Source organism: Podarcis gaigeae, assembly GCF_964106915.1.
Source record: "Podarcis gaigeae genome assembly, chromosome: 8".
Lineage (NCBI taxonomy): Eukaryota > Metazoa > Chordata > Lepidosauria > Squamata > Lacertidae > Podarcis > Podarcis gaigeae.
The window spans coordinates 57,677,673-57,705,252 of record NC_139684.1 but is presented as its reverse complement, the minus strand read 5'-3'; the positions used below and the strand labels follow the sequence as shown (position 1 = coordinate 57,705,252).

Sequence of the window (27,580 nt, the reverse complement as noted above, 5' to 3'; positions counted from 1 at the left end):
TTCTCTAAAACTTTTCCAACTCTGCAATATGCTCTTTTGAGCTGAGGTGACCGGAGCTGTACACGGTATTCCAAATGGGGCTACACCACAGATTTGTTCAGCAACACACGAGGTTTATGTCTTCTTCTAGCTATCTAATCTAATAATAATAATAATAATAATAATACAGTGGTACCTCGGGTTACAAACACCTTGGGTTACAAACACTTCGGGTTACAAACTCCGCTAACCTGGAAGTAGTACCTCGGGTTACAAACTTTGCCCCAGGATGAGAACGGAAATCGTGTGCTGGTGGTGTGGCGGCAGCGGGAGGCCCCATTAGCGAAAGCGCGCCTCAGGTTAAGAATGGTTTCAGGTTAAGAACGGACCTCCGGAACGAATTAAGTTCGTAACCCAAGGTACCACCTTGTAATAGCAATAATAATAATTTTATTATTTGTACCCCACCCATCTGACTGGGTTGCCCCAGCCACTCTGACCCCAAGGTTTTATTCTTGGCCTGTCACTGCCAGTTCAGACCCCATGAGAAAATATATGTGAGCTTAAGAATCGTTTTACACTTGTTTGCACTGAATTGCATTTGCCATTTTACTGCCTGTTTACTCGGTTTGGAGAGGCCCTTTTGGAGATCTTCACTATCTCTTTGTGTTTTAACGATCCTGAAAAATTTAGTATCTTCAGCAAACTTGGTCACCTCACTGCTCACCTGTAACTCTAGATTGTTTAAGCACAGGCTAAAAAGCACAGGTCCCAATACTGATCCTTGGGGTACTCCACAAGACAGCCACATTGCCAAAAAAGAATCCCCATAATTCCAGTTTTGTGGGGGGGTGCGAAGGAGAGAAAAGGATTCATGCTGAATTGCAACAAGCAACTGATATCCCAGAAAAACTCTCCAGTTGGGAGCTGTTAAGCTCTAGCCAAGCTCATTCTCACTGACTAGTCGTCCCCCCGCCCCCCAGGGCTGATAGCTGTTCTCATCTAGAGTCAGTGAAGCAGCAGGGACCCTGAAGCACTTCCTGTGCACCAAAAATGCAGGCTCACAGAGGCCCACTGCCATCAACCCCTCCAGCTCTTCCATCCCCTTCTTTCTCTGTACAGCAACACCATCTAGTGTCCGCAGACAACAAAGATCCCTCACATCAAATGTGGAGTTGTTTTTTGGTGGGGTGGGAAATCAATACCTTTTCCAGCAGTATATGTAAGATTTTGAAGCCAACAACCTCAAAATCAGCCTTTGGCAGCCTGGTGCCCTCCAGATGACCTTTAAATTGATTTGTCTGTAAGCCCACTCTGGGAGCCTTTTGAGATGAAGAGTGGGGTACAAATGCTCTAAATAAATAATAAATAATAAATAAATATCCCTTATAAAATACCATTATAAACAATGCAGAATGACACTAAAAATGACTGGCTCATCTTAAAAATTTAAAGGCCTGAATATAACCTTGCCATCCTGAATCCTGAATGTGGTCTCCAGGCACTGTCCAGACCCAAATCTGATTAGCTTCTGCAGGGGGTGATCTCTACACTTGGGAATATGTTGTGATCTCTACACTTGGGAATATGGGCGAATCCTCCTTCACACCCAATGTGGCAGACGGAATGATCCGTGATAATCTCCAGCTCCAAGTCCAAGCGTTTCTGGGATTTCCAAACTCTTTGTGGGCTCTTTCTTGGTTTAAAATGTTGGCCTGTATCTAATAAGTAAGGATTTGAAGTATATGTGTAGATGTCACTTGTTTTGGTATGCACTGTGCCTTCTTCAAAAAGAGGAATTGTGTGTGTGTTTTAAAGAAAAGAGGCTTCTAGTCCACACCTAACAGCCATGAGGAGGGCATCTACTTCGATAAAATTGGATTCAATGGCACACTCACTCACTCACTCACTCACTCACAGCTGCCATCAAATTTGCCCCACTTCCTAGCAAAAGTGAACCAGGTTTCCATTGGTGGGAGGAGACAGTGTGGGTGGAAGGAGGTGTCCGCAGATGGATTGCCAACAGTACCATGTATGCAGATTGTAGGGCACAATGTTCATCCCATGGGGAGCATTTCTCCCAGTCAGGCCTGGCACTCAAAGCACAACTGTCCCAGCAGAATGCCACAGAGAGGAAAACCTTACATCCATCAGACAAAAGGGTGGAGACATATATCTATTTACTCAGTTCTACAGGAAACACATGAGCTACCAGAACTACTCAAGAGAATGGCATGACTGGTCCCCTGGCCCAATTGGCATCCCATAGGAGTTCCTGACAGCCTTGCCACACAAGGACCACCACACAGGCATACCAACAGCAAGGCGACACACCTGTCACTCTATCACAGCAGAGTTCATGATGAAACAGTTGCTATGCCTGAAGGCACTTCTCAACTGACAGCATCCAGGTGTTGTGGGGATCATCCAATTATAAAATATAGCCATTTCTTGCAACCAAATATTGAAAAGCATGCAGCCAATAATGTGCATGATGTAACTTGCTTGCAAATTTATGGGCCGACAAAGGAGAGAAATGGAAAGACCTTGGCTCAGTCCCCCCCCCCCCCGCCATAGACTCTGCATGTGGCCTTGAGCAAGACATGGTCCAGCTGTGAAATGGAAATAATGTTCTCCTTATGGCTGCACTAGGAATATAGTATTATTTGCCTTCTCCCATGTCAGGGGTAGGAAACCTCTGGCCCTTTAGGTGTTGGACTCCAGCTCCCATCAGCCAATTAAGGATGATAGGCACTGCAGTCCAACAACATCTGGTGGACCAGAGGCTCCTCATCGCTGTCCTATGACAAAATTACTTTGTAAAAACAAATAACCACCAACACACATATTGAGATGTCCAGACCCTAAGCAGAGATCCAAACTCATCTACCAAGCTGAGGAAGCACAGCTGCCTCAGATGCGGAACAAAAATCCTAGGATTTTTTGTGACCTCCTGGATTAATTACAGAAAATTATTTTGCGAGGAACACTGTCCTATTAATGTGGGATCACAACATCCCTCCTTCAAAGACAGTAATTTCCGGATTCCATCCCCAGCACTCAAAAAAACTCCAAAGATCTCCAGCTCAGCTAAGCAAACAACAGCCTTCCCAATTACTTCACTGCCGATCAAAAGGCCTGTAACATGCTCACATGGTCAGTCATTAATGGATGAATTATGCAAACAATCAGCGAGAGCAGCTGCATATTCTCTAACGTTCTGGTCTCCATGACACTAGGATATGCTAACAGACCAATCAGGATTCATCATAAAATGCAGACCTCACCCTACAGATGTTGAATTGAGCTGGATCCCGGATGCAGTATGCATCTCTTTCTGTCTGATGTTCAAAGATGAGAGAAACCAACTTCTTACCTGGAAGTGCAAGATGATGGTCCAGATCAGCCCCAGTGTCAGCTTGGGGTTCCCATCCGTTATGTCGTCATTGCGAATGTTCACCAGCTTCACCTAGAAGGCAACCAAACATGAAGATGTGGTGAAAAGCAGAGAGTGCTGGCTGCTGCCTCATTGTCTAGGACAGCCTTCCCCACCCTGGTGCCCTCCTGATGTTTTGGAATACAACTCCCATCAGTCTTGCTGATGAGTTGTAACTGAAAACACAGGGAAGGCACCAAGATGGGGAAGGTTGACAGCCTTGGGACCATGGAGGCATCATGCTGGCTTAGATCAAAGGCGCAGACAGCCCATCTGGAGGTCCATGCAACCCCAGGTGCCTGCAGGAAGACCACAAGCAGGGAAGGCAGCATGGCAATACCCATGCCACAAGCATATGAGCACAGGAAGCTGCCTCATACGGAGCCAGATTATTGGCGTATCTAGCTCAGTAAAGTCTTTTTTGACTGGCAGCAGCTCTCCAGGGTCCCAGGAAAAGGCCTTTCCTTGTCTGGGTACAAGATATTAACTGCAGGTGCTGAGGATTCAGCCTGAAACCCTTTGCACAAATTGCATGTAGATTCATTATTTTACTATTTATTAAGTATATTTAGTGTGGCGGCAACAACCCTGCCTATTGATATCAGGCAGTCACATTCGCTGTGTTCTTTTTGGCACTTGCTGAAGGCATTCTCTTATTTAGACTAGCTTTAAAAGGTAAAGGTAAAGGTACCCCTGCCCGTTTGGGCCAGTCTTGCCAGACTCTAGGGTTGTGCGCTCATCTCACTCTATAGGCCGGGAGCCAGCGCTGTCCGCAGACACTTCCAGGTCACGTGGCCAGCGTGACAAGCTTTTTCTGGCGAGCCAGCGCAGCACATCGAATGCCGTTTACCTTCCCGCTGGTAAGCGGTCCCTATTTATCTACTTGCACCTGAAGGTGCTTTCGAACTGCTAGGTTGGCAGGCGCTGGGACCGAACGACAGGAGCGCACCCCGCTGCGGGGATTTGAACTGCCGACCATGCGATCGGCAGGTCCTAGGCGCTGAGGTTTTACCCACAGCGCCACCCATGTCCCCAGACTAGCTTATCCAGACTAGCTTATCCAGATGTTAATTTATTTTAGTCTATTCTATTGTAGTTCTAACTTTCTGTATGTCTTAAATTATGGCTGTCATTTTTTTAGTCGTAAATTTATTGCTTTGGTATTTTTTATATACAAATGTTATGAAATAAAATAAATAGATATTTATTATACATGGCAAGGGATCCTCTGTTCCTCTGTTCCTTTGCATTGCAGGGAGCTGCAGTAGATGAACCTTGGGCTTCCTCCCAGCTCTACACTTCTGAGGTATATGCGCTCAAACAAGTCTAACCCCACTTCCTTATGGTATTAATACTGCTTCTGGGCATAGCTGTCAACGTTTCCCTTTTTTTAAAGGGAAATTCCCTTATGAACCTTTCAATAGGATTCCTTGCAAGAAAAGGGAAAAGTTGACAGCTATGCTTCTGGGTATTACTGCTGCTATACATTTAATTTCTACTTGTTTGTTACCTCCCCCAAATATTTTCCCCAAAATGAATATGGAGGCCTCATTTATTTACCATGACTAATAGCAGTTGCCGGGCATCCTCCTCCAAAAGTTGTCCGCTCTCTTTAAAGCCATTGTGGTAGCAAGCCCCTGAAGTCAGTACTATTCAAAGTAAAGAGTTCTGACATGGTGAGTCGCACTAGGAAGGGCCCAAGGCCCCACTTTCATCTCTGGAGGCTTTTCTCTTTCACTGGGCCAACCTGGCGCCTTTAGGAGGCAGGTTCTCTCCCTCCCTCCTTTTTATGCTTTAATTCTGTTCAAATGCATAATGCCTATATAGCGTGTGCCAATATTAACACTAAAAAATAGGCCTGCTCAGTGTTTGCTCCTGATATGATATTCTTGCATTTTCTCTTATATCAAGGTGCTACTAATGCCAATAGCCTGATGTAGCTCAACAGCGCCACCTAGAGTGTCTGGGATTTCTGGACCCCTACTGTGAAGAAGGAACAAGCATATCCTAGCGGCAGAAAAACAACAAACAACAAAAACTGTTGGAGAAAATACTGTTGGAGAAAATAAAAAAAGGAAACCACAAGCCACCAGCTCCTTGCATTTTGATCACAGCAAATTTGAAATTGGTGTTTCTTGAGACTTCTTAGGCTCTGAGAAATATGTGTGTGACTATAGACTGGCCATATTGAAAATCCTGGCCCATAAGAGTGGCTGTCCTGTCAGCAGATTTGGGTGTGTTTGTGTGTCTGGTTCCTATGTCTGGTCCCTGTGGCCCTATTACATACTCAAGAAGACAATTTTATAGAAAAATTGTACTTTTTATTAATTACAGGAATTTTTTAAATGACAATACAGCATCATATACAGTGGTACCTCGGGTTACATACGCTTCAGGTTACATATGCTTCAGGTTACAGACTCCACTAACCCAGAAATAGTACCTCAGGTTAAGAACTTTGTTTCAGGATGAGAACAGAAATCGTGCTCCGACGGTGCGGCAGCAGCGGGAGGCCCCATTAGCTAAAGTGGTGCTTCAGGTTAGGAATAGTTTCAGGTTAAGAACGGACCTCCAGAACTAATTAAGTACTTAACCTGAGGTACCACTGTAATTCTTTTCCTTTGTGGTATAGTAATTTGAGTGTCACATTTGGACCTGGGAAACCAGGGTTTGAATCCCCACTCAGCCATGAAGCTCACTTGGTTACCTGGGGCTGGTCACTGCCTCTCAGCCTAACCTATCTCACAGGGTTGTTCAGCGGATTAAATGAGGATGGAGCCTGGTGCTGATGTCACCAAGATTGCAGGTTCGATCCCTATGTGGGGCAGCTGCGTACTCTTGCACTGCACTGGGTTGGACTAAATGATCCTCAGGGCCCCTTCCAACTCTGATTCTATTATATGATTAAGGGGGAAACCATGGATGTCACCATGAGCTCCTTGGGGGGGCGGAAGTGGGATAGAAATGCAATAAATAAAATAATAATAATAATTTAATATGATTCTTCCTCTTCCTTCCTTTCCCTTTAATTTTTTATCAACCATAATCCTAACCTCTTTTTTTTAATAAAAAATTCTGATTTATCACTTTCAAAAATCTAAAGGAGTACAGTATAAGGAATGTTATGATGAAACAACTATGTTATCTGAAAATGCCTATCAAAAGGAGTTCCTGAGAATCAATGAATGAATGAACACACACCCACACACCTTGGTTTTTGAAACTACATCCCTTCAGGTGTGCAGACTCAACTCAGTGTCTGCCCTCTCCCTCTGTATATGCCTTCCTTTACCCCTCCCCCTCTCTTCCTCTGCTCCTCCACCTCTATGGAGATTTCAAATGGAGGCACCTGTGCAGAGCATAACCAACCAGCAAGTTGAGTGGTAGCTCTGCAGCCTCTAAAACTCCTCAGCTATAGGACACACAAGTGCAGGCATTTGAGAATTGCCAGCCGATGTGCAGTCTTCAATGCTGCCCCTAGCATTAAACATGGAAAGAATCCCTCAAACAACAATGTATGGTAAATACACAAAGCTGCTATTGGTCTATTTGGCCCAGTGCTGTCTAACTCAGCCTTTGTCAGCCTGGTGCCCTCCAAATGTTTTGGACTACAATTCCTGTCAGCCCCAGCAAAAAACATCTGGAGGGCACCAGGTGGGGAAGGCTGGCCTAACTGGACGACCAGCAGCAGCTTTCTAATGTATTTCTCAACCTCATTACTGGAGGTCCTCAGAGATGGTAATGACTGAATCTGGGACACAACATGCACGGACCACATGCTCTAGCACTGAACAAATAGTTCCCCTTCAAGTTCCACTGCTCTGAACAGTGGGGAGTGGCTTTGCAATAGGATCGGGGAACCGCCTCTCCATGAGAGCACTGAGGTCCCTGCTTTGTTTCAGATACCCCATTTCTCCAAGGGCCTCTGCCCATATATTTCACGGCAGTGTTTTAGAGCTGCCTTTCGCCAATCTGATTTAGATTGCTTATCCCTTCACCGCCTCCCATGCTATCTTTGAAAAAATCTGCCGACCACGTAAGACGCAAGCCCAAACTTGCTCACCCCACCCTCTGCATTACACAACCAACCCAGTTAATAAAACCTCAGACCACAACTGCCTCAGGACCTGACACTGGAGGAAATGCTTAGTTTATCCACAGAGTTTTGGAACAGGGGTGGAGGGTGGGGGCACAGGGAGAGGCTTCAAAAGTGAAATGCTTCTTCAAAGGCCAACCAATGACTGAGGAATAGTTGACAATGATGCTCTCTTGCACCGTACCCCAAAATGTGCTCACAATGGTTGTCTGAACCATTGATCACAAACATGAACTGCATTATGGTCCATAATCAACTCTGAAGTTCAGCTGAAACTTGCAGAACTGTGACTTGCATTCATAAGGATTTTTTGGCCCTGAGAACTGTGATAGTCGAGGGCGGTGCAGTAGAGAAAGAAGACCTGGCCCCATGCAAAGTAGAGCTTAGGGATTCAAACTGTCTCAGCCCCAAAATATGTGCCTTTCCATCTTAAATCTTCTCCTCTCCCATCCTTCAAAGACTGCCCACACCCTGCTGAATGGAAGGCCTTGACACCCAAATTACTGCTGGCACCGAGAGCACCAGAATGTTTGGGTACAGCAAGGACCAAACCAGGAGCTTGCAGGCCAGGGGCACCTTCCTGCCTATGAATATTCACTGGGAGGCACTTTCAATGTACCATTTTTGATAGCAGCTAATACCTTTTGTTGCTGTTGTCTCTATTTTGATAATTTTCTAAGTCTGTTTCTATTGCAATTTTTTTAAAAAACGAATGTTTCACACTATTTTATGTAAGCAATTCAGGTTGGGTTTTTTGGTGGGTCTTTTTAAAAAATAATATATACATCTTGTTAATAATCTCCGTTGGTAGCTTGCAAGTAATTCAAGCCAAGATAGGAAAGTTACAGACCAGAAGTTGAGGCAATCATGTGATTCTGGTCAAGCAACTCTGTGCCACTGCCAGCTAGAAAACTCCAGCATCTATGACACTCCACAGCAACAGGAAAATCATTGCTGCATTGATGATTTCCACAAAGGACTGGGAAAGACTCTCTGCCTGAAACCCTGGAGAGCTACTGCTGCCAACCAGTGTTGCCAATACTGAGCTAGATGGACCATAGGAAGGCATCTTCCTATGTTCTTAGCAAACAGCCAACATAGTCTAACCTCCCTGCAAATAAATCAGAATGAATGAATGGGTTGTGTGGAAGTGATCTCGACTGTGAGGGAGAATCCCTCCTCGTTCCCCAAATCCAAACATGAAACGTTTCTCAGACACGAGTGTTTCTGGGCAGGGATGTGCAGAGCAGCACCCAAGCACTGTTCACTGAACACTGAGCATCCATTCTGACTTGCCTGTATTGAGTCAAGCAATTGTTATACTTTCCAGTTCATTTCCCAATGGCTTTCAGGAGGGTGGGAAAGCAGGTTTGCCGCACAGGAACACGAATCCAGCTTTAATTGTACAACCTGAATTTGCTGATGTGTGACTGAATGCCACCCGAAAATGGCCACAGGCTAGAAGCACCGAAGAGTGATCTGAGGATTCACAACGGTTCTTGGAGGCTGTATGTTTCTCAGCCTGGAATTATGGGGTACCTGGGGTGGTTCTTCTGTTTTTTATAGCCCTGCATACAATGTGCCTCAACAAGCAATTTCTCCTGCCCTTTGAAATAACAAGATGGAGGAGGCTTTTCTGAAGCGTCTGTGTGGAGGAACCAGCTACCAAGAGCCTCCAGCAAGACTCTGCTGCTCCTTTTAAACACTGGGCGAGGAGCTATCATTAAGCTGTTAACACTCCCCAGGGCAGGGCACGTGCCTTCATCTAAGCCAGCAGGCCCCAGGGAGTCGGGGTAATAAATCTCGCCTCCGTTCCTCACCCTTGTCATCATCTTCCTTTCAGAACAGAAGCATCAGGACAGAACAAGCAGGAAAAGGAGGCGCTGTCTGAGATCGTGGGCAGAGTTTTGTCAGCGAATGCAGAACCACCTTGGTCTGCTCTGCTCCGGCACACTGACAAGACAGTGCTCCCACCCACCCAACTGTAACAGCCCTGAGACAGGCATATTAAGTCTGCTCACACAGAAACAGGGAGACACTCCCAGTTCAGTCCAAGGAATTGTCACACAAACTGCTACAGTTTCCCCCAAACAATCCTGGTAAAATATAATATAATATAATATAATATAATATAATATAATATAATATAATATAATATAATATAATATAATATAATATAATATAATATAATAATATAATATAATATAATATAATATAATATAATATAATATAATATAATAATATAATATAATATAATATAATATAATATAATATAATATAATATAATATAATATAATATAATATAATATAATATAATATAATATAATACAATACTATACAATACAATACAGTGGTACCTCGGGTTAAGTACTTAACCAAGTGAGCTTCATGGCTGAGTGGGGATTCAAACCCTGGTTTCCCAGGTCCAAATGTGACACTCAAATTACTATACCACAAAGGAAAAGAATTACAGTGGTACGTCAGGTTAAGTACTTAATTCGTTCTGGAGGTCCATACTTAACCTGAAACTGTTCTTAACCTGAAGCACCATTTTAGCTAATGGGGCCTCCTGCTGCTGCTGCCATGCCGCCACAGCACGATTTCTGTTCTCATCCTGAAGCAAAGTTCTTAACTTGAAGCACCATTTCTTGGTTAGCGGAGTCTGTAACCTGAAGCATATGTAACCTGAAGTGTATGTAACCCGAGGTACCACTGTATAATATATTCTTTATACCCCGCTCATCTGGCTGCGTTTCCCTAGCCACTCTGGGCAGCTCCCAACAGAAAATTAATTATAAAAAAGCGACGTCAAAGATTAAAAACTTCCCTAAACAGGGCTACCTTCAGAAGGAGGCCGTTAAGATGGCAAGTCTTGGTCCAGCTGGTGCCCCCCAGGTGTTTTGGACTACAACTCCCATCAGCCCCAGCCAGCATGGCACTCGGGGCCAAATGGGAGTTGCAGTCCAAAACATCCAGAGGGCACTATGCTAGCTACAATTCCTGGGAGTTCTTGGTCAGGCTCTCTTGCCATTCAATTTATCTGAAGACCAGCCCAGCATCCTGTTCTCACAGTGGCCAACCAGATGCCTGTGGGAAACCTGCAAGCAGGATCAGAGCACAAGAGCGCTCTCCCTTCCTGTGGTTTCCAACAGCTGGTATTCAGAAGCACTTCCACCTCCAAATGCAGAGGCAGAGCATACCCAGCTTGGCTAGCAACCATTGACAGCCCTCCCTTCCATGAAAGGTGTGTTGGGGAGGGGTCTTACCTGCCGCTGCTTCAGGAAATCCAGGGCAATCTGCACGTTCTGGAGTCGGTGGAAGCGCATCCGGCCCTTTTCCCGTGGCTGAAAGACACACAGGGCAGACTCAACTCAGGCACCCCTTGGAGCAAGGCACAAGGACTCATCTCCAGCCAGCCGGCAAACCTTCTCCTCCATCACTCCAGGAAAAAATGTGAATCTACTTGAGAGGTCTCCTGACACCCACACTGTGTACTCCCTTCAATCTGCCTCCTCACTTTCTCTTAGGAACCTGAGCATGGGCCACTAATGCAAAGTGTGGTTGCACAGCTCAAAAGAAGACCAGACCCTCAGCAGATGACAGGCCTCTTTGCTTTTGTTCTCAGGTCTGCAAATGGCCCAAGCAGGGGTTAAAAGCTTTCATTCGAAAAGGTAGGAAGAGCAAAGCAACTGGACAGAGAAAGATGGCTAGGAAAGAGGCAAGCAGGTCAACAGCTGATAGCAGGGGCTCCTGTTTTTCATTTGTAAAAATGTCACAATCAACAGGTGGGCAAAAAACACCTTAGCTTGAGAACACTTACAAATGGTAGCTTTTTGCAGGAGGACCCAACAAGTTGAACACAGTTGCCAACCATGAGCTCCATAAGCCTCCTGTTTGTGTTCCCAGCCTATCTGGGACTTGCAAAAACAGGGAAAGGTGGCCAAGGACCTGTCAGGGCACAGGGCACGGCGACAGGTGGGCTGCGTTCAGCTTAGTGGATCAAGCCAGAGAGAATGCTAATCCAATTCCAGCTTAACTTCAAACAGAGTTGCATACAAAATACAAGAACGAATAACTAGCATGGTGGCAACTGGCTGCATTCCTAATCTGTATGAGGTGCTGGGCCTTGTTTCACAGAAAAAGGGCACCCCCAGGGCTCACATGTTCCCCAGCTGAGCTGGAGGGTAACTCAGGGCCAAACAAAAAGAGATGGCAGAAACCCACAACTGCATTTTGGTGAATCACAGCCCAGAGAAGGAGCAGATCCAGACTGGGCCTATCATGCTGAGAAAGAGGTTAGGGGTATATAACCCTTTCCCCTGTTCAATGTTTTCCAGATGAAAACCAGCTGCTGCTTTTGGAAACACAGACTGTGCCCCTAAGAGGTCAAACAGGTACTTCAGGTGGAGGTATTATTGGAAAGAGAGCACCAGGAAAACAATGAGCTCCAGATTGCTCTGCCCACAACAGTGGTTTTTGACCAAATTTTAAAGAGTCAGGAAACCCAGTAAGAAACCTCCGCTGTCTCACATCACCAGGACACCTGAAGACAACTTCAACAGCCTTTAGAGTAGAACAGAAATAGCAGAGTGGGGTGAGTGGGGTCAAGAGAAAATGTGGGTCAAAGGGATTGCATTGTTCTGCATGCACCAAGGGAAAGTAACCCAGCAGCTTTCAGACACCGGCGCCAGCCCAAGACAACTGAGCAACTCTGCTGCACGATTCCAGGGTTCATGGAGAATGTTGGGATCTTGGCGTCTCATGCTACCCTTAAAAATATGGGTTGCCCATGTAGTCGGGGCCCCTAAATGTTGTCTAGCCTATGGCCCAAGTGCCTTTTGGCCCATGTGGCAAAGTGTGGCTGCCTCCACCCAGATGGCTCCTGGGCAATTATGCTGCAGCAACTGCAGCAGTGAGGAGGGAGAGATAAACAGCCAGAATGAGGAAGAAGCAGAGACCAAAGGAAGCTTTCTAAGTCAGAAGATAGCCTGACAGCAAGGAAGCAAAAGGAGCGGGTGACCCCAGAAGGGGCATGCAGCAGAGAACACAGCAACTTGTACTAAAACCATTGTTTTTAACTCCTTCAGCTGAGCTGGCCACAAAAGAACCCCCAGTACTTCAAAGCACAGAGGAAGCCAGATTTAGAAAGACCATTCACAGGCTGTATACACACCATGCCTTTAAAGCACATTATTTTCCTCAAAGAATTCTGAGTACTGTAGTCTGTTAAGGGTTGCTGGGACTTGGAACTGCAGTGTGCAGAATTCTTTGAGGGAAAGGATGTGCTTCAAATGTGGCTTAATCGTATAGTGTGTTCAGGATACCAAAAAAATGCTCTCTTTCCAAAGATGTTCCACCCAACTCTGCTCTGGCCCCTCATACATGGAAGGCACATGCCTTCTTTTGTTTCACTCCACCTCATGGGGTGCAATCCCTTCCCCACAACTCGTTGCCGACGTACAAACTACCTGTGCGCAAGTGTCAGGATCCCATCCTCTGCAAGAACATTTCAAAGGAACAATGTGGTTCAAACACGGGCAAGCAAAAAGCATGCAGTTACATTTTACTCTATGGAAACTTATGGAGGCATAAGATGCCTCCTGGAAGGACAAAGGTCTGCGTCCCCAAACAGAAAAGTGACTGCCTTCATTGGACTTCCATATTAATCTTAAACTGTTATTTTCTACTTGTGAGGCGGTGAGGAAGAGACTTGACATCCCCATGTGCCTGGGATGTACATGTGCTCACAAGAACATAGAACACATGCAAGCCCATAACATGTTTGTTGAAGTGTGCAGGATCTGCTGTACTTAAGACAGACCATCATGCACTCACACCTCGTGGGTTAGTATCAACACACTCAGTTACCGGCACCAGAAAACATGTACAGATAATCCAGTAGATGTTTAAAACCCAGTAGAAATCGACCCCACACAACAGAGAGATGAAAGGGGGAGGGGACAAAATCAGCACTGTGTGAAGAGGAAGAAAAGGTCACCTTTTTTGGGGGGGGGGGATTGCTTTAATTTCACTGGGCAGCAAAATTGGGCTAGCATACTTGTGGCTAAGCGTTTGTATAAGTTACAGATAGGTAGCCGTGTTGGTCTGCCATAGTCAAAACAAAAAAAATTCCTTCCAGTAGCACCTTAAAGACCAACTAAGTTAGTTCTTGGTATGAGCTTTCGTGTGCATGCACACTTCTTCAGATACACTGAAACAGAAGTCACCAGACCCTTCTATATAGTGAGAAGGTGGGGAGGGGTATTACTCAGAAGGGTGGTGGGAATGGGTGATTGGCAGATAGCGGAGATGAGCCTGTTGACGACTCTTAACGACTGCAATAGGTCTTACAGGAAAAAACAAGGGGTGAGAAGGTGAAAAGTGGCTTTGTCATGTATAATGAGATAAGAATCCAATGTCTTTGTTCAGACCAGGTCTCTCCATGGTTTTAAGTTTGGTGATAAGTTGCAATTCAGCAGCTTCTCTTTCCAGTCTATTTCTGAAATTCCTTTGTAGTAAAACTGCTACTTTGAGATCTTGTATAGAATGTCCTGGGAGATTGAAGTGTTCTCCTACTGGTTTCTCTGTCTTGTGATTCCTGATATCCGATTTATGTCCGTTTATTCTTTGGCGTAATGTTTGGCCTGTTTGTCCAATATAGAGAGCTGAAGGACACTGTTGGCATTTGATGGCATACACAATGTTAGACGATGAGCAATTAAATAGTCCCGAGATGGTATGTGTGATGTCAGCTATCTGCCAATCACCCATTCCCACCAGCCTTCTGAGTAATACCCCTCCCCACCTTCTCACTATATAGAAGAGTCTGGAAACTTCTGTTTCAGTGTATCTGAAGAAGTGTGCATGCACACGAAAGTGCATACCAAGAACTAACTTAGTTGGTCTTTAAGGTGCTACTGGAAGGAATTTTTTTTCATTTGTATAAGGCAGCCTTTACCAAACTGCCGCCATCCAGTTGTTTTCAACTACAACTCCCATGAGCCCCAACTAGCAGAGCCATACTGGCTGTGGCTCCTGGGAGTTGTAGTCAATAACAGCTAGAGCATGGGTAGGCAAACTAAGGCCCGGGGCCTGGATCCAGCCCAATTGCCTTCTAAATCAGTGTGTTTTTACATGAGTAGAATGTGTCCTTTTATTTAAAATGCATCTCTGTGTTATTTGTGGGGCATAGGAATTCATTCATTTTTTTCCTTCAAAATATAGTCCAGCCCCCCACAAGCTCTGAGGGACAATGGACCGGGCCCTGCTGAAAAAGTTTGCTGACCCCTGAACTAGAGGCACCTGGCTGGTGTCAGGGGAGAAAAGACAGGAAGCAACATGGTTGCACAGTCTTCTCACGAGCCTGCTGGATCAGGCCAACGACCCATCTAGCTCCCCATTGTGGTTTCCAGTCACTGCATTCAGAAGCATTACTGCCTGCAACTGTGGAGGAAGAGCACAGCCATCCTGACTAGGAGTCATGGACACTCTTAGCCTCCATGAATTTGCCCAGTCCCCTTCTCAAGCCATCTTACTTGGTGGCCATCACGGCCTCCTATGGGAGAAAGTTACAGATTCAACTATGTCCAAGTAACACCAACTGAGAGAATGCATATGGTGTTTTATGGACATCCAGTGTTACCCCAATAAATTATTTAGAGAGTTTTATTATCTATAGTCAATCAAACCTTTAGGATTTTAAAAAATAAATAAAGCAAAAAGGGCAATGGGATAGTAATTTCTGATATTGAATACTTGATTAAAAAAAACAACTTGAATTTATTCCCAGCCTTTCTTCACTCACAGGAAGCTGCCTTATACTGAGTCAGACCCATCGGTCCATCTAGGTCAGTATTGTCTACACTGACTGGCAGCAGTTCTCCAGGGTTTCAGGCAGGGCTCTGTCCCAGCCCTTGCTGGAGATACCACCAGACATCGATCCTGGGATCTTCTGCCACTGAGCTATGGCCCTTCTGAAGGGAGCATACACCTAAGTCCCAGATGGTCACCCACCCAGGCAATGACCAGGCCCATGCCTGCTTATAGCTTGAGCAAGGTCTCACGTGCCTTTAGAGTCCATCAGTGTTAAGAATCATTCTCTGTTTCTCAAAAGGTGATCCCTGGATCCCTGCCCAAAACCTCAGGTACGCCTGGATTATCTGAGCGTGCCCCGGTGCCAGTTGTTGTTAACGCTGCTCCAAGGAGGACTTTGACCTACTGCGTCACCATCCTCCTCATCCTCCTCCTCTTCGCACTCTTCGCTGCTCGTGCGACACCAGGACAGCACTTTCACCAGCCGAAGGGTCTTCTGCCCTGAGGATTCCTTTTGCTAACAACCATTGTGGACAGACAATGACACCGAGTAGAAGAAAATGGCACACACACACATACACACCCCCCCCCCCAAAGAAAAGGAAAATGCAGCATACACAAAATGCACAGGGAGGAGGAGGGGAAACACCAACAACAGGGTCCTTTTCCCTTCCTCCTCAAATAATGATAATAATAATAATAACAATAACAATAGACATTTCCACTGCAAACACTCAACTGAAGCAGAGTGAGGGTGCTGGCTGGGAAGGGAACCAACCCAACTCTGCTGAACCTTAAGTGAGACCTAGAAGTAAGAAGGGTCCCTGCTTTTGAAAACAGAAGAGCCTGTGATGCAGAAACAGCTTCGGGACCAAACATTTAGACCACAGCTCAGTGGGGAAGAATATGGTAGGTCTACAGAAGGTACCAGATTCAGCTCCTGGTGGTCTCCAGCCTAGACCAGAATTACAGGGTGGCACAAGGTAGCACCAGTGTAATAAAATACACCTGTGCGTCCATGTCTTGTGAAACAGGAAGCCTATAACCCCCTGATTAGGAGTTTGAGGAGCAGGATAATTTTGCTTTGATTGCTAAAAGAAGGGTGGCTAAAGGAGTCGAGGGGGTCCTGGAAACTCACCAGTTTGACACCAGAGAGGACCTCCAGCAGAGAGATGAGGTTGTGGCCATCTCGCAGGTCCTCGTAGAGGTCATTGATGTGCTTGCGCACCTGTAGGACCAAAATGGAAGAAGACATCTGTTCAGATGCTCTGCCTGAGGAATGTCCCAGGCAATGCAGCAAGACAAAGCAGTGGGCACCTCCTGCTGCCCATTGGGTTGGTTGGGTAGTGGTAAGAAAAACTCAAGAGCAGGAGGAGGAGGGATTCATGGTAGTATTCCATGCAAAGACTAAAGCTAACTACAGAAAAGTTAAAAGATCACCCACCACCACTAAGCTCTGTGCTAGGCATTTCAAACTTCAAAGCCTGTTTTTGCTGCCTTAAGAACTAAGAGCATGCTACATTTTCAAAAAAAGAAAAGAATGCACACTACTATTCTCAGTACTATTCTCAGTACTGAGAATAGGGATATATGCATAACGAAAGCCCCAGAGCCTTTCAAAACTGAGCATATGCCATGGGGCAAACAATAAATAAAGGAGGAGAGGATAATCTAACAAGCTCTTGCTGGGCGCTAAGCAGTAGCAGCCAGCAGAGTGGGGTGCCTCCTGACATCAGCATCACTGCAGCTCACCTGGAGGCAGCCAGGGCAAGAGAGGGTAGTGGAGAATTTGGGGCTCTGCAGATGCAACAGCAGGAGCATGCGGCTGGCTCTGCCAGTGCACCTGTGCAGCACCAACCTCACTGCCATGGTGCCTTGCCCGGTCCCAGGTAAACTGCAGCAACACCTGTGTTGGGAGGGTGGTTCTGCCCCACCATGCTGGCTGCTGGTAGTGATAAGATAGAATCAGAAACAGCACCGTGCTTACCTTCATCAGGTGCTTATTCACCCATTTGGTGAAAGTCTTTTTCTGGACCCGATCCCGTTCATCTGTTAAAAAGAGCAGAAAGAGAGAGAGAGAGGCCTAAGTTGGCACCTGGAAAAACAAAGAGCATTTCGTGTTGCAGGTGACAAGCAGCAGCATCACAAGCTTTTCTCGGAGCTGATGCATGCCTTCAAGGGCACTTAGGGAGAGGCCGAACCATTCACACACAGAAACAGGTTGCTTTCTCGAACGAGGGTCTCAGCCTGTACCTTTTGCTGCCTTTCCTGAGCGCAGAGGTTTTATAAACGACATAAACCAAGTGCATTTATCGGTTGTAAGAAGCTACCCTTCTAGAGCCTAAAACAATGCAGGCAATTAGCGGCTTATTCTTTCACTGTATTTTGGTTCATTGGATTTTAGGGATTTAACATTTATTTTAGGCCCTCAAGCTCAACCCAAGGACACCTGAAGCTTTTTTTAAAAAAGAAAAAAATCCAAGCAAGGACTATAGATACATCTCAAATGAAAACACACAGAGTGGGGGTGGTGGTGGTTCTGTTCTCAGCACCCTTCCTACCTTGGAGCAGATGCCCACCAGTTCTGTGCTACAAGCAACTCCCTCCGCCAGCCAACTCCCTCCCTCCCAATGTTTGGGAGATAATCAAAGCCGTTTGAGTCCAAGTTTTCAAACCAACCCACAGTCCAGATCAACCCAGAGCACATTGTGCAGTAGGGTGGGGGACACCACCAGAGGACCCTTGCAGAGCAAACAGCTCCAGGCAACTTCAGCAAGCAAGCCAAGCCGCACACCGTATCCAAGGTTTACCAACCCCATCTTCACTAGCAAATTCATGCTATATAAGTATTTCCCTCATCAACACCCCAAACAGACCCTGAAAAGGGACAAAGGCTACATATTAAAAGGTCTACAATGCTGTCAATAATGAGCAGTGCTTTTTTTGTGAGGCTACTCACAAACATTGATTATGAGACTCCAGACTAATTTAAAATTAAAATGAGAGCCAAAACACCATACATCTTTCCCTGGTTACTGGAAGTGACACACTCCTTGTTACTCTCTAACAATTCCCTTTCCTGCCTCTCCTCCTTCTCTCGTGTTGCCCAAGTTCACAGAATGATAGGATTGTAAAGTAGGAAAGCATCCATGACAGATGGCCATCCAACTTCTGCTTAAAAACCTCCAAGGAAGGAGACTCCATCAGCCTTATGAAACCAGGTGCATTCCAGATGTTTTGGACTACAACTCCCATCAGTTCCAGCCAGCACAGCTAAATTATATTGGGGCTGATGGCAGTTGTAATCCAAAACATCTGGAGGGTCCCAGGTTGTTTTGTTGTTTAGTCGTGTCCGAGAAGCCTAATTTCTACTTTGAGAAGGGACCTACTATTGTTCTCTGCTTAAGCTGATCTATAAAGATCCATGGGCATTGGTGCCCTGCGCGAATCATCACAACTCTGCATATGCTGGGGAACAAACCCATCACACACTCCCCCACCCACCCCTCTATTTTTTATTTTTTGATTCCTATCATCTCCAGCACAAATTCACCCAGCCCTGACCTTTGGCCTCTCTGCAATCAAGATCCAGGAGCAAGCACAATTTATTGTGATTCATGCGCACAGGCTGTCATGCTCAAGGACTATCCTTCTGTGGAGGCCTAGCCAAAACATCAATGGGTCTTTTCCTCAAAGGGCCTTGTATAGATTTTTAAACATCTGCAGATTTAAAAAGCAAGCAAGGAGCAAGGAGCCCCTACCCCTACCCCCGGGGCAACCCCATTCTAATCACTCTCCAGGGATGGGCTATTTATTACTGACATTCGCATGTTGAGTAGCCACAGCCACTTCAACAAAGAGCACCATGAGGGTCAGCCAACCTTAAGAGCTGCTCTCAGGTCAAACAAAGGTGAGCCACCCATGTTCTACAAAACACTTCTCAAAATATATTTGCTATTACAAGAAAATCTCCATGGAACATTGTGGAAACACAGAGCCAAGGTGCCTCCAGTTCCTCCCATCATAACTGCAAGACTCTTTTCATTTTCAGGGGGCTGCACTGGTAAAGTTAAAGGTAAAGGGGACCCCTGACAGTTAAGTCCAGTCGTGAACGACTCTGGGGTTGCGGCGCTCATCTCGCTTTACAGGCCGAGGGAGCCGGCCTTTCTCCACTCCGCAGACAGTTTTTCCGGGTCATGTGGCTAGCGTGACTAAGCCGCTTCTGGCACAATGGAAAACCGACACCAGAGCAGCGAAAGGAAACACCATTTACCTTCCCACTGGAGCGGTACCTATTTATCTACTTGCACTTTTTGGTGTGCTTTCAAACTGCTAGGTTGGCAGGAGCTGGGACTGAGCAACAGGAGCTCACCCTGTTGTGGGGATTCGAACCACCAACCTTTTGATCGGCAAGCCCAAGGCTCAGTGGTTTAGACCACAGCGCCACCCACGTCCCTGGTAAGGTTAAAGACCTCCCCAAATCTTATTGGCACCTGATGGTTCCCAAATGCCTGTCCACTCAGCTGCACTGCTATTGGGTGGCTGCAGATAGGACACCAGCCCAGAAGACGCACCTCCAGCAGGTTACTTGGAGAATACCCTGAAATCTTTACCCATTGATACTATACTCTCTTTTGGGCAAAAATCAGCATATTTGAATAATCAGCTGTGAAAGAGTTACTTGCACGGACATTTTCTTGGGAATTCAGAAACATTTCTATTTTCTTAAGGTTACCTGCAGAACAACACCCAGAATCCTGCCCCACAATGCTTCTGTCTTGGCTTATTAATGCCTTCTGCACTCTGGTCAGTGATGGCCTTTGAAAGCAGCTCGCCTGCAAGCAAGTGCTCGCCAGATGGTGTGGACTACAACTCCCATCAGCACCAGCCAGCATAGCTGTGCTGTCAGGAGCAGGTGTCAGGGGCAGGTTAGCAATAAACCATTCAGTGTCAGTGAAGTTAATTTTTTATTCAAGGAAACGAGGTCAACTCAGGAGGCCAGGCCTAGTGAGCACAGCAACTCATCCCAGTAGATCTTGCCTAAGTCTCCTTCCCACCCCCCAGTTCCTTCCCACGCAATCTGATACTCCGTCACCATGCCTATCTTTGCTCCTCCATCTTCATCTGGTTCTGGGGGACTGAGAAGAGGGGAGCGGTTGCAGCAGAAAAGGGAGACCCCCTGGCTTCTTCACTAGCCTGACTCCTCTCTGCCTTTTGGCCCCCTTCCTCTCCAGCCTCCACTTCTGCCTCTGATTCTGGACTGCTCTGTGCCACAGCCTCTTCCTGCTCACAAAACCCTGTTACCTCTTCAGCTTCTGACACCTCCTCTGCCCAGTCTTCTCCCTCTGACTACTCATCGTCCCACCATCAATCCCCAGGTTCAGAGCTTTCTTCCCAGTTGGTGCTGCCCACCATTCCCTCTGCATCCAGCCAGTCCATGATACATGCTGGCAGAGGCTGCTGAGAACTGTGCTCTGAATCATCTGGAGGGCAACAGGTTGGGGAAATAAAGGAACATAGGTTCTTCACTATTTCACTTAAGTACTCATATAATCAATTTTTTTAAATAAATAAATGATTTTGTACATGCATCCCCAATGTATGTTTACTTTATTATCACTTAACATAAAATATGTAAGTCAGGGATGGTGAACATTGCAGCCCTCCAGATTTTGCTGAACTACAATTCCCATCATCCCTGGACCATTAACCATGCTAATGGGGGTTGGAGTCCAGCCTGCCTCTAGAGGGCCACAGGCTCCCCATCCTTGCAGGAAGCTGTTCCCAAAAAGAACATTCCAAAAAACCCACCCAAGAACAGAAAATACCTTTACAGAAGAAAACCATCTCCATGCTACATTAAACTTCCCTTATCACACCACAACTTAGTGTTGCATTTCTATCAACTAACCAATGTCTAGTTATGGCTTCAGAAGAGGGAGAAAGTATATTCTCACCAGTCAGCAGAAAAGACTGAGGAGGGAGGGAGGGAGGGAGGGAGGACAACTGTGTCTACTACATGACTTGGGGAGAAATTTGGTTCAGTTCACATTTTAATGCAAAGCTCCCAAACTTGTACTTCCCAAAACAACAAGTGAACTGAAACATGGCTAACCTTTAAAATTTGCACTTCTCTGAATTTTGCAATGCGTTTCTCCAACAAAATAACGGTTACAGAAATGTGTGGAAAAGATAGTCCCTTGTTACAAAGCAGCAGCAAAGCCCATTAGAAGTCAAGGCCCAACCCTCTGTTTTAAGTTTTCCTGTGCAATTCACACTGAGCTTAAGTGAACTAGAGTCACACCATTTCCACCCATTGCACAGGATGCCCCTTTCTGGTGAATTGTGCCCCACCTATGAATCAGTTCTGTACCCCCCCCACACCCCTCCTCTATCAGTGGCCAAAATCTCTTGCTCAAGGCAGCTGCCTCCGCTCTTAGCACAGCCCTTTCTGCTCCCCCTTTCCTTTCCCCCAGAAACCTTCCTTTGATGCCCCAAATTCTCTTCCTACAAGGCTGGAATTAAAAAAAGAAAGGGAAAACAGAAATATATTAGGTGATGGCATGTCCCATGCATGAGTCAGAAGGATCAGACTTTACTCCTCCGGACACTTTATAGGAAGCAAGTGAAGTAACCATGAGTAACCTCTGAGTAGCCATGCTTAGGATGAGGCTGCCACGCACTCCACTCCCCACCCCCATCATCAAGGAAGATGTAACCAACAAGGAGGCCGTACTAACCAAAGCAGCACATCTTGCACACGAGGTGGGCGTTCAGCTCCCTCTCCCCTCTGAAGATGTGCCACATGGACCCCTCAGAGCCCAGCGCCATTGGCATCAAGTCCTTGGTTTGCAAGAGAGCTCTTCCAACTCCGGGTTTCCCCTGGAGTCTGTTATCCTCAGCGTGGTCTCCTAGCCCCATGCCCTGGCTGCCGGCTTCCTCACCACAGCTCCTCCCACAGCTTCCTCCTTCGTGATCAGCAGCAAAAGAAAGCGCGCACGCGCATGAGCCTCCCTTCAGAACATCTCTGCAAACAGTCCCACAAAGAAGGGAGCCTCAGAGGCTTCACAGAGAAAGGGGTTCACTTTGCAAGAAGGTGCCAACGTCTTCCATAGTTGGGGAGAGACAGCAAAAACCCTCTGAGACACAAGCAAAACAAAAATAATCCGGTGGTCCAGCACAAATATTTCAAAATAGCCACATCACCAGCAGACCTCAAAGGGACAGGCAGGCACAGGCCTCAGCTGTGCATGAAGATTCAGCAGCAGCAAGGAGGTTGGTCAATATCCTGCCGCACCCCAGAATGGGTTACACTTCATTCAGTCACTACAATGTCCTTGGTGGAAACTTCCTATTCCCACCATCACCTTTGCACTCAAGAAAGGAGGCGATCAGGTCAAAATAGATGTAAAAAGCATTCAGCAGGTCCACCACTCCTCAAGAGAGAAAAGAGACTGAGAAAAAGATTCTCTTCTTCAGGTTGAGCAAGAGGTACAAATCCAAGACACACTGGGAAAGGACAACTCACGACTACTCAGGGACTTGGAACAGAAGAGGAATTTTCCAGTTCTTCAGCTTTTTCTCTCTAAAAATCCCAACTTCCAGCCAAAACTCCATCACACCCAAGTTGCCACCTCCATGCAGGAAGCAGCATGTGGGAGTCAGAAGGTCCAGCCAGCACCTCTCTCAAGAGAACTCAGCAATGCAGCTCCAGGCTGTTTGCCTCCTGGTTCTAATGTGAACTCCCAGAGTCACCAGACGGACTGAAACACTAAGGCAGAACAATAGGCTGTTCTTCTTTCTCTGCATTCATTGGGGGCCTGCAGCATCTTCACAAATAAAGCATCCTCGAGCTGAAGACAGTCCCCAAAACTTCCAGAGCTCAGCTCTGCAAAAGTACTAGCTCAGCAGAAGACTACGCCATTTGAAGAGGGCAATGGTTTGGAGCGTCCACGGAAGAGATAACGGGGGCTAGCTTATCAGTCATCTTCCTTTTCCTCTTCTTCTAAATATAACTCCACTTCAGTCTCTTTGACCCAAGCTGAGTGCTCCCCACTTCCAGCAAGTTAAGCACAAAGCTCCAGGATCACTTAAGCACCCTGGCAGCGACCAGGCCCAGCAGAAAACATCAGCTTCTGGCTTCCTTCACTGCCACCCAGGAAATAACTCCATGAGTACTCTGTCCGATGCTTTTTCTCCTCCCTTAAGAGCCTGTCACCCAGCCTTACTCCTCCTGGGTAGATCTTGGTGTCTAATGAGATTAGCCCTCCCACCCCCAACATACACACACACAAAGAGAGAGAGAGACACTATCCTATCCACTGAGCTAAGAATAAGTCCCTTGCTCCTTCTCACCAACAACATCAAGGTCTTGCCAGCTTATCTTCAACGGCTTAATCTTTTCCCAGAGAGTGCTTCTGATAAGCAACCTGTTACCACCCGACTGCTCAACTCTCAGCAGCCCCCACTGCTGCCTCACTGGCTGGCTACCCGCTGTCCCACCCTTGCCCACATTCCCCCCTTGCCCATCCAGAAGATAACCAACCAACCGTCTGGCATTCCTGACCAAGGCCAAGAACAGAGGCCACAGCAAAGCTGCTATTGTCAGTGACCTGGGCTGGCCTAACAGACGGAAGGGGGAGCAGAGAGGGAGGCTCAGGGCAGCGGAGGAGCTCAGCACAAAAAGACGGCAATGGGAAAAAATAACAAACCAAAGGCACTTCTCAAACAGAGCAAAGCACGGACCCAGCTGTGCCCTTTGGAAGATTCTTTACAGCAGCTTTCTACAACCTTGTGCCCACTGGGTGTTTTGGATTGCAACTCCACCTGCCCCAGCCATCATGGCTACATGGTGATGTGGTGGGCTGATGGGAATTGTAGTCTGAAATGTCTGGAGGACACCAGGTTGAGAAAGGCTGCTGGCTGCTGCAAAGCCTCCAGCAATTACAAGATCTGCAGCTGGACACCGCAAAGGCTACCTTATGAAAGTCAGGTTCTGATCCGATACACAGGATAGGTAACTGGGCTCCAGGTACTCAATGGGTTCTATAGCAAGGGACTAACCAGAAACATGCACTTGATGAAAGAAAAAGACTGACAGCACATAGGGATGCAGAAAGCTGCCTTGTGCCAATTCACCTGACTTCCAGCAGCTCTCCGGGGTTTCAGGCCGGAATCTTTCCCAGCCCTATAACTGGCAATGCTAAGAAGAATTGAACCTGAAGCCTTTTGTATGCAAAGCAGATGCCCTCCTGCTGAGCTGTGTCTGTCTGTCCATCCCTAACACAGACACAAAATCACATCCTGCTATTTGGGGCTTAGTTAAACCTGAGCAATGCTCATCAGCTGGTTCTGTAATTTATTGTTGTTTATTTGTTTAGTCGTGTCTGACTTTTCGTGACCCCATGGACCAGAGCACGCCTAGCACTCCTGTCTTCCACTGCCTCCCGCAGTTTGGTCAGACTCATGCTGGTAGCTTCGAGAACACTGTCCAACCATCTCGTCCTCTGTTGTCCCCTTCTCCTTGTGCCCTCCATCTTTCCCAACATCAGAGTCTTTTCCAGGGAGTCTTCTCATGAGGTGGCCAAAGTATTGGAGCCTCAGCTTAACAATCTGTCCTTCCAGTGAGCACTCAGGGCGGATTTCCTTAAGAATGGATAGGGTTGATCTTCTTGCAGCCCATGGGACTCTCAAGAGTCTCCTCCAGCACCATAATTCAAAAGCATCAATTATTTGGCTATCAGCCTTGTTTATGGTCCAGCTCTCACTTCCATACATCACTAGGTTCTGTAATTACCAACCACTATTGTAGATAAGGATCACCTTCAACTTCAGTTGTCTTCTAGAAGAGGGTTTCTTTACCCAACCATGATTCAACACACACACACACACACACACACACCAAATATTAACAAGGATTTCCACAGTGTTGCAAAGGCCACCCCCACTTTGCTGATGATCTTGGGCCATTCACAAGTCACCATGTCTCTCTGGAAAAACTGTTTCCACCAGAGATTATAGCTGTGATCTCTCAAGCGAAGACACTCAGCAAACAATCCCTTTCTCATGAGCAGGCTTCCTCTCCTGCAACCTGCCTGCCTGTCTGCCTGGCCCAGCCCATGATCCTCTACCTGGTCACTGATTACTCTTTTGGGAACATTTAAAGTGCAACCCTTTTGTCTGAGCTACAGTCTGCTTCAGAGGTAGCCAACATGTTGCCATCAAAATGTTGTTGGACTCAGAACTCCCACTGTCCTTGGCTAGGCTTTATGGGAGCTGAAGTCCAGCATCTGGAGGGCACTATGCTGGCTACCTATGGTCTACCCAGACATGTGCATGAAGTTCCTTGTGCTGGGGGCTGCTTCTCAACTTGCTTCCCATTTCTACCTCCCTGGAGACGCTCCCCAGTCAGGATCCTCCAGCTTCACTGGACTCCTGTGCTTTCAGTCCTCTTCCTTGGGGCATCTGCTGACTTCTGAGTCCCGCACTCATCAAGGGACTTCCCACAAAGAGGCTCAAGGCTGCTTCCCCAAACAGCAGGTGAAGCCAGGGCACAAAGAAAGCAAATGGATCAGACCATCAAGAATATGCACTGAAGCAGAGCAGGGTGGATTTAGTCCCGTCCCAGTTCAAAGCTGGAACAGAATAGACTTTAATGGGTATACAGTGGTACCTCTACTTACAGATGCGATCCATTCCGGGGTGCTGTCCGCACCCCGAAAAGTCTGTAAGTAGAGTGCCGCTTCTGCGCATGACACGGTAGATCGCTCCTGTGCATGAGTGAAGCAGTGAACCCGGAAGTAAAGTGTTTACTTCCGGGTTTGCCATGTTCATAACCAGAAAAAACGCAATGTGAAGCAAACACAACTCGAGGTATGACTGTATAAGCATTCCTTCCTATATCACTGTCTCAATTTCAGCCCCTTTCTGAATTATCCCTAGCATGGAATTTGCCTTTTTCACTGCCTCTGCACATGAAGTTGAATTTCCAGCTCTACAATATCTTCCTTTGCAGAAGCCATGCTGATTCTCCCCCAGCGGCACCTGTTCTTCTTTGCTCTCTAATCCTTTGTGCTAAAAAGAGTTTTTCAAGTGCTGAGTTTTAGGTTTGCATGGTGCTCTGAGATATTGTGTGGAAACCAGAATGCTAAGGAAGTGTAAGACTGAAAATCCCCATTCATAGAAATGAGGCAGAAACGTACACAAGGCCCCAGAGACATAGCCACCTAGTGCTGTCACTTAGGAAACTGTCATTGTGGCATAAATCAGAATGCTCTTCTACCAATGAACACCGGTGACATGCAGAGGGACTAAGTCATGGGCATCACCTGAGTCCACTGACAACTCATTTAGTTTCCTCAAAGAACTACAATTCCCAGAGCTCTTTGACTGTTAAAGGAAGCACTGAAACTTTCTTATGTGCAACAAAGAGTCTCGTAAGTCTAACCCTCTAGAAGCTTCTCTTGTGTGTGTCCAGCAGAGTCTTCTGCATATTCCATGACATCAGCAACCCAGCAGTGCTTCTGGGCTGTTCCTGACCTCTTGCCATCAAGCAGAAAAAGAGGACTGCTGCTTCGAACAAGGTCAGGTGGAAGAACAAACACACACACACACACACAGAGAGAGAGAGAGAGAGAGAGAGAGAGAGAGAGAGAGAGTACATTTTGGTCCTCAAATAACAGTACCTTCCTGCCTCCTGCTCTTCGTCCAATACAAGATCCCAGCAACTCCAAGAACGTGACTCAAGACGAAAACAGTGGGTGGCAGGAAAGTGCCATTCAAAAGGGGCATTTGCCTCCTGGTTCCCGCGCCGTTATCACAGATCCTGAGTTTTAAATTCCTCTCTTGAGGCCGCAAGTGCCCAGACACAGCATCACACAGAACAGGGCGGGCGAGAACAGCAAAGGCACAGAGTTCAGAGGAGAGAAAGAGAGCGAGAGAGGAGAGAGAGAGCTGTCTCTGGAAGGAGGGGGGGTTTTCTCTTCCTCTCTCATCAGCCCATGGGGTAGGGGAGAAACAGCCTGCCCTCTGTTGCTTCCAAAACAAAAATGCCTGACGGAGCAAGGGGACTCCGGATAGAGAAAGTGAGCAAATGAGCGTCCGGGTGACTCAAACATCTTTCCTTGGCATCCACCAACGTGATGAAATGAACCAACTTCAGCCTCTCCCCCCCCCCTTCAAGAGAGAGAGCGTCATGCTCTTAAATTTCCATTCCTAAGCCCATTGGAATGCCCACTCTCCAAGCAGACTTGTTTGGA

General features: G+C 46.6%; 1 protein-coding gene across 9 annotated transcripts in view; it reads right to left on the bottom strand.

Annotated features, from left to right (window-relative positions):
* The window catches only part of MACF1 (microtubule actin crosslinking factor 1), a 292,549-nt gene that overhangs the window by 180,966 nt on the left and 84,003 nt on the right, over positions 1 to 27,580 (bottom strand). For 7 of the 9 annotated variants that reach the window (XM_083751563.1, XM_083751572.1, XM_083751574.1 and 4 more), the window contains 4 exons: positions 17,311 to 17,372; positions 16,462 to 16,551; positions 10,778 to 10,855; positions 3,356 to 3,448 (listed from right to left, as the gene is read on the bottom strand). In XM_083751563.1, the coding sequence (XP_083607689.1) occupies positions 3,356 to 3,448; positions 10,778 to 10,855; positions 16,462 to 16,551; positions 17,311 to 17,372 (323 nt within the window). Of the gene's footprint in view, positions 1 to 3,355; positions 3,449 to 10,777; positions 10,856 to 16,461; positions 16,552 to 17,310; positions 17,373 to 22,063; positions 23,642 to 27,007; positions 27,408 to 27,580 lie in introns of those variants that run through there. The other 2 variants (XM_083751564.1, XM_083751566.1) reach the window with 2 other exon arrangements.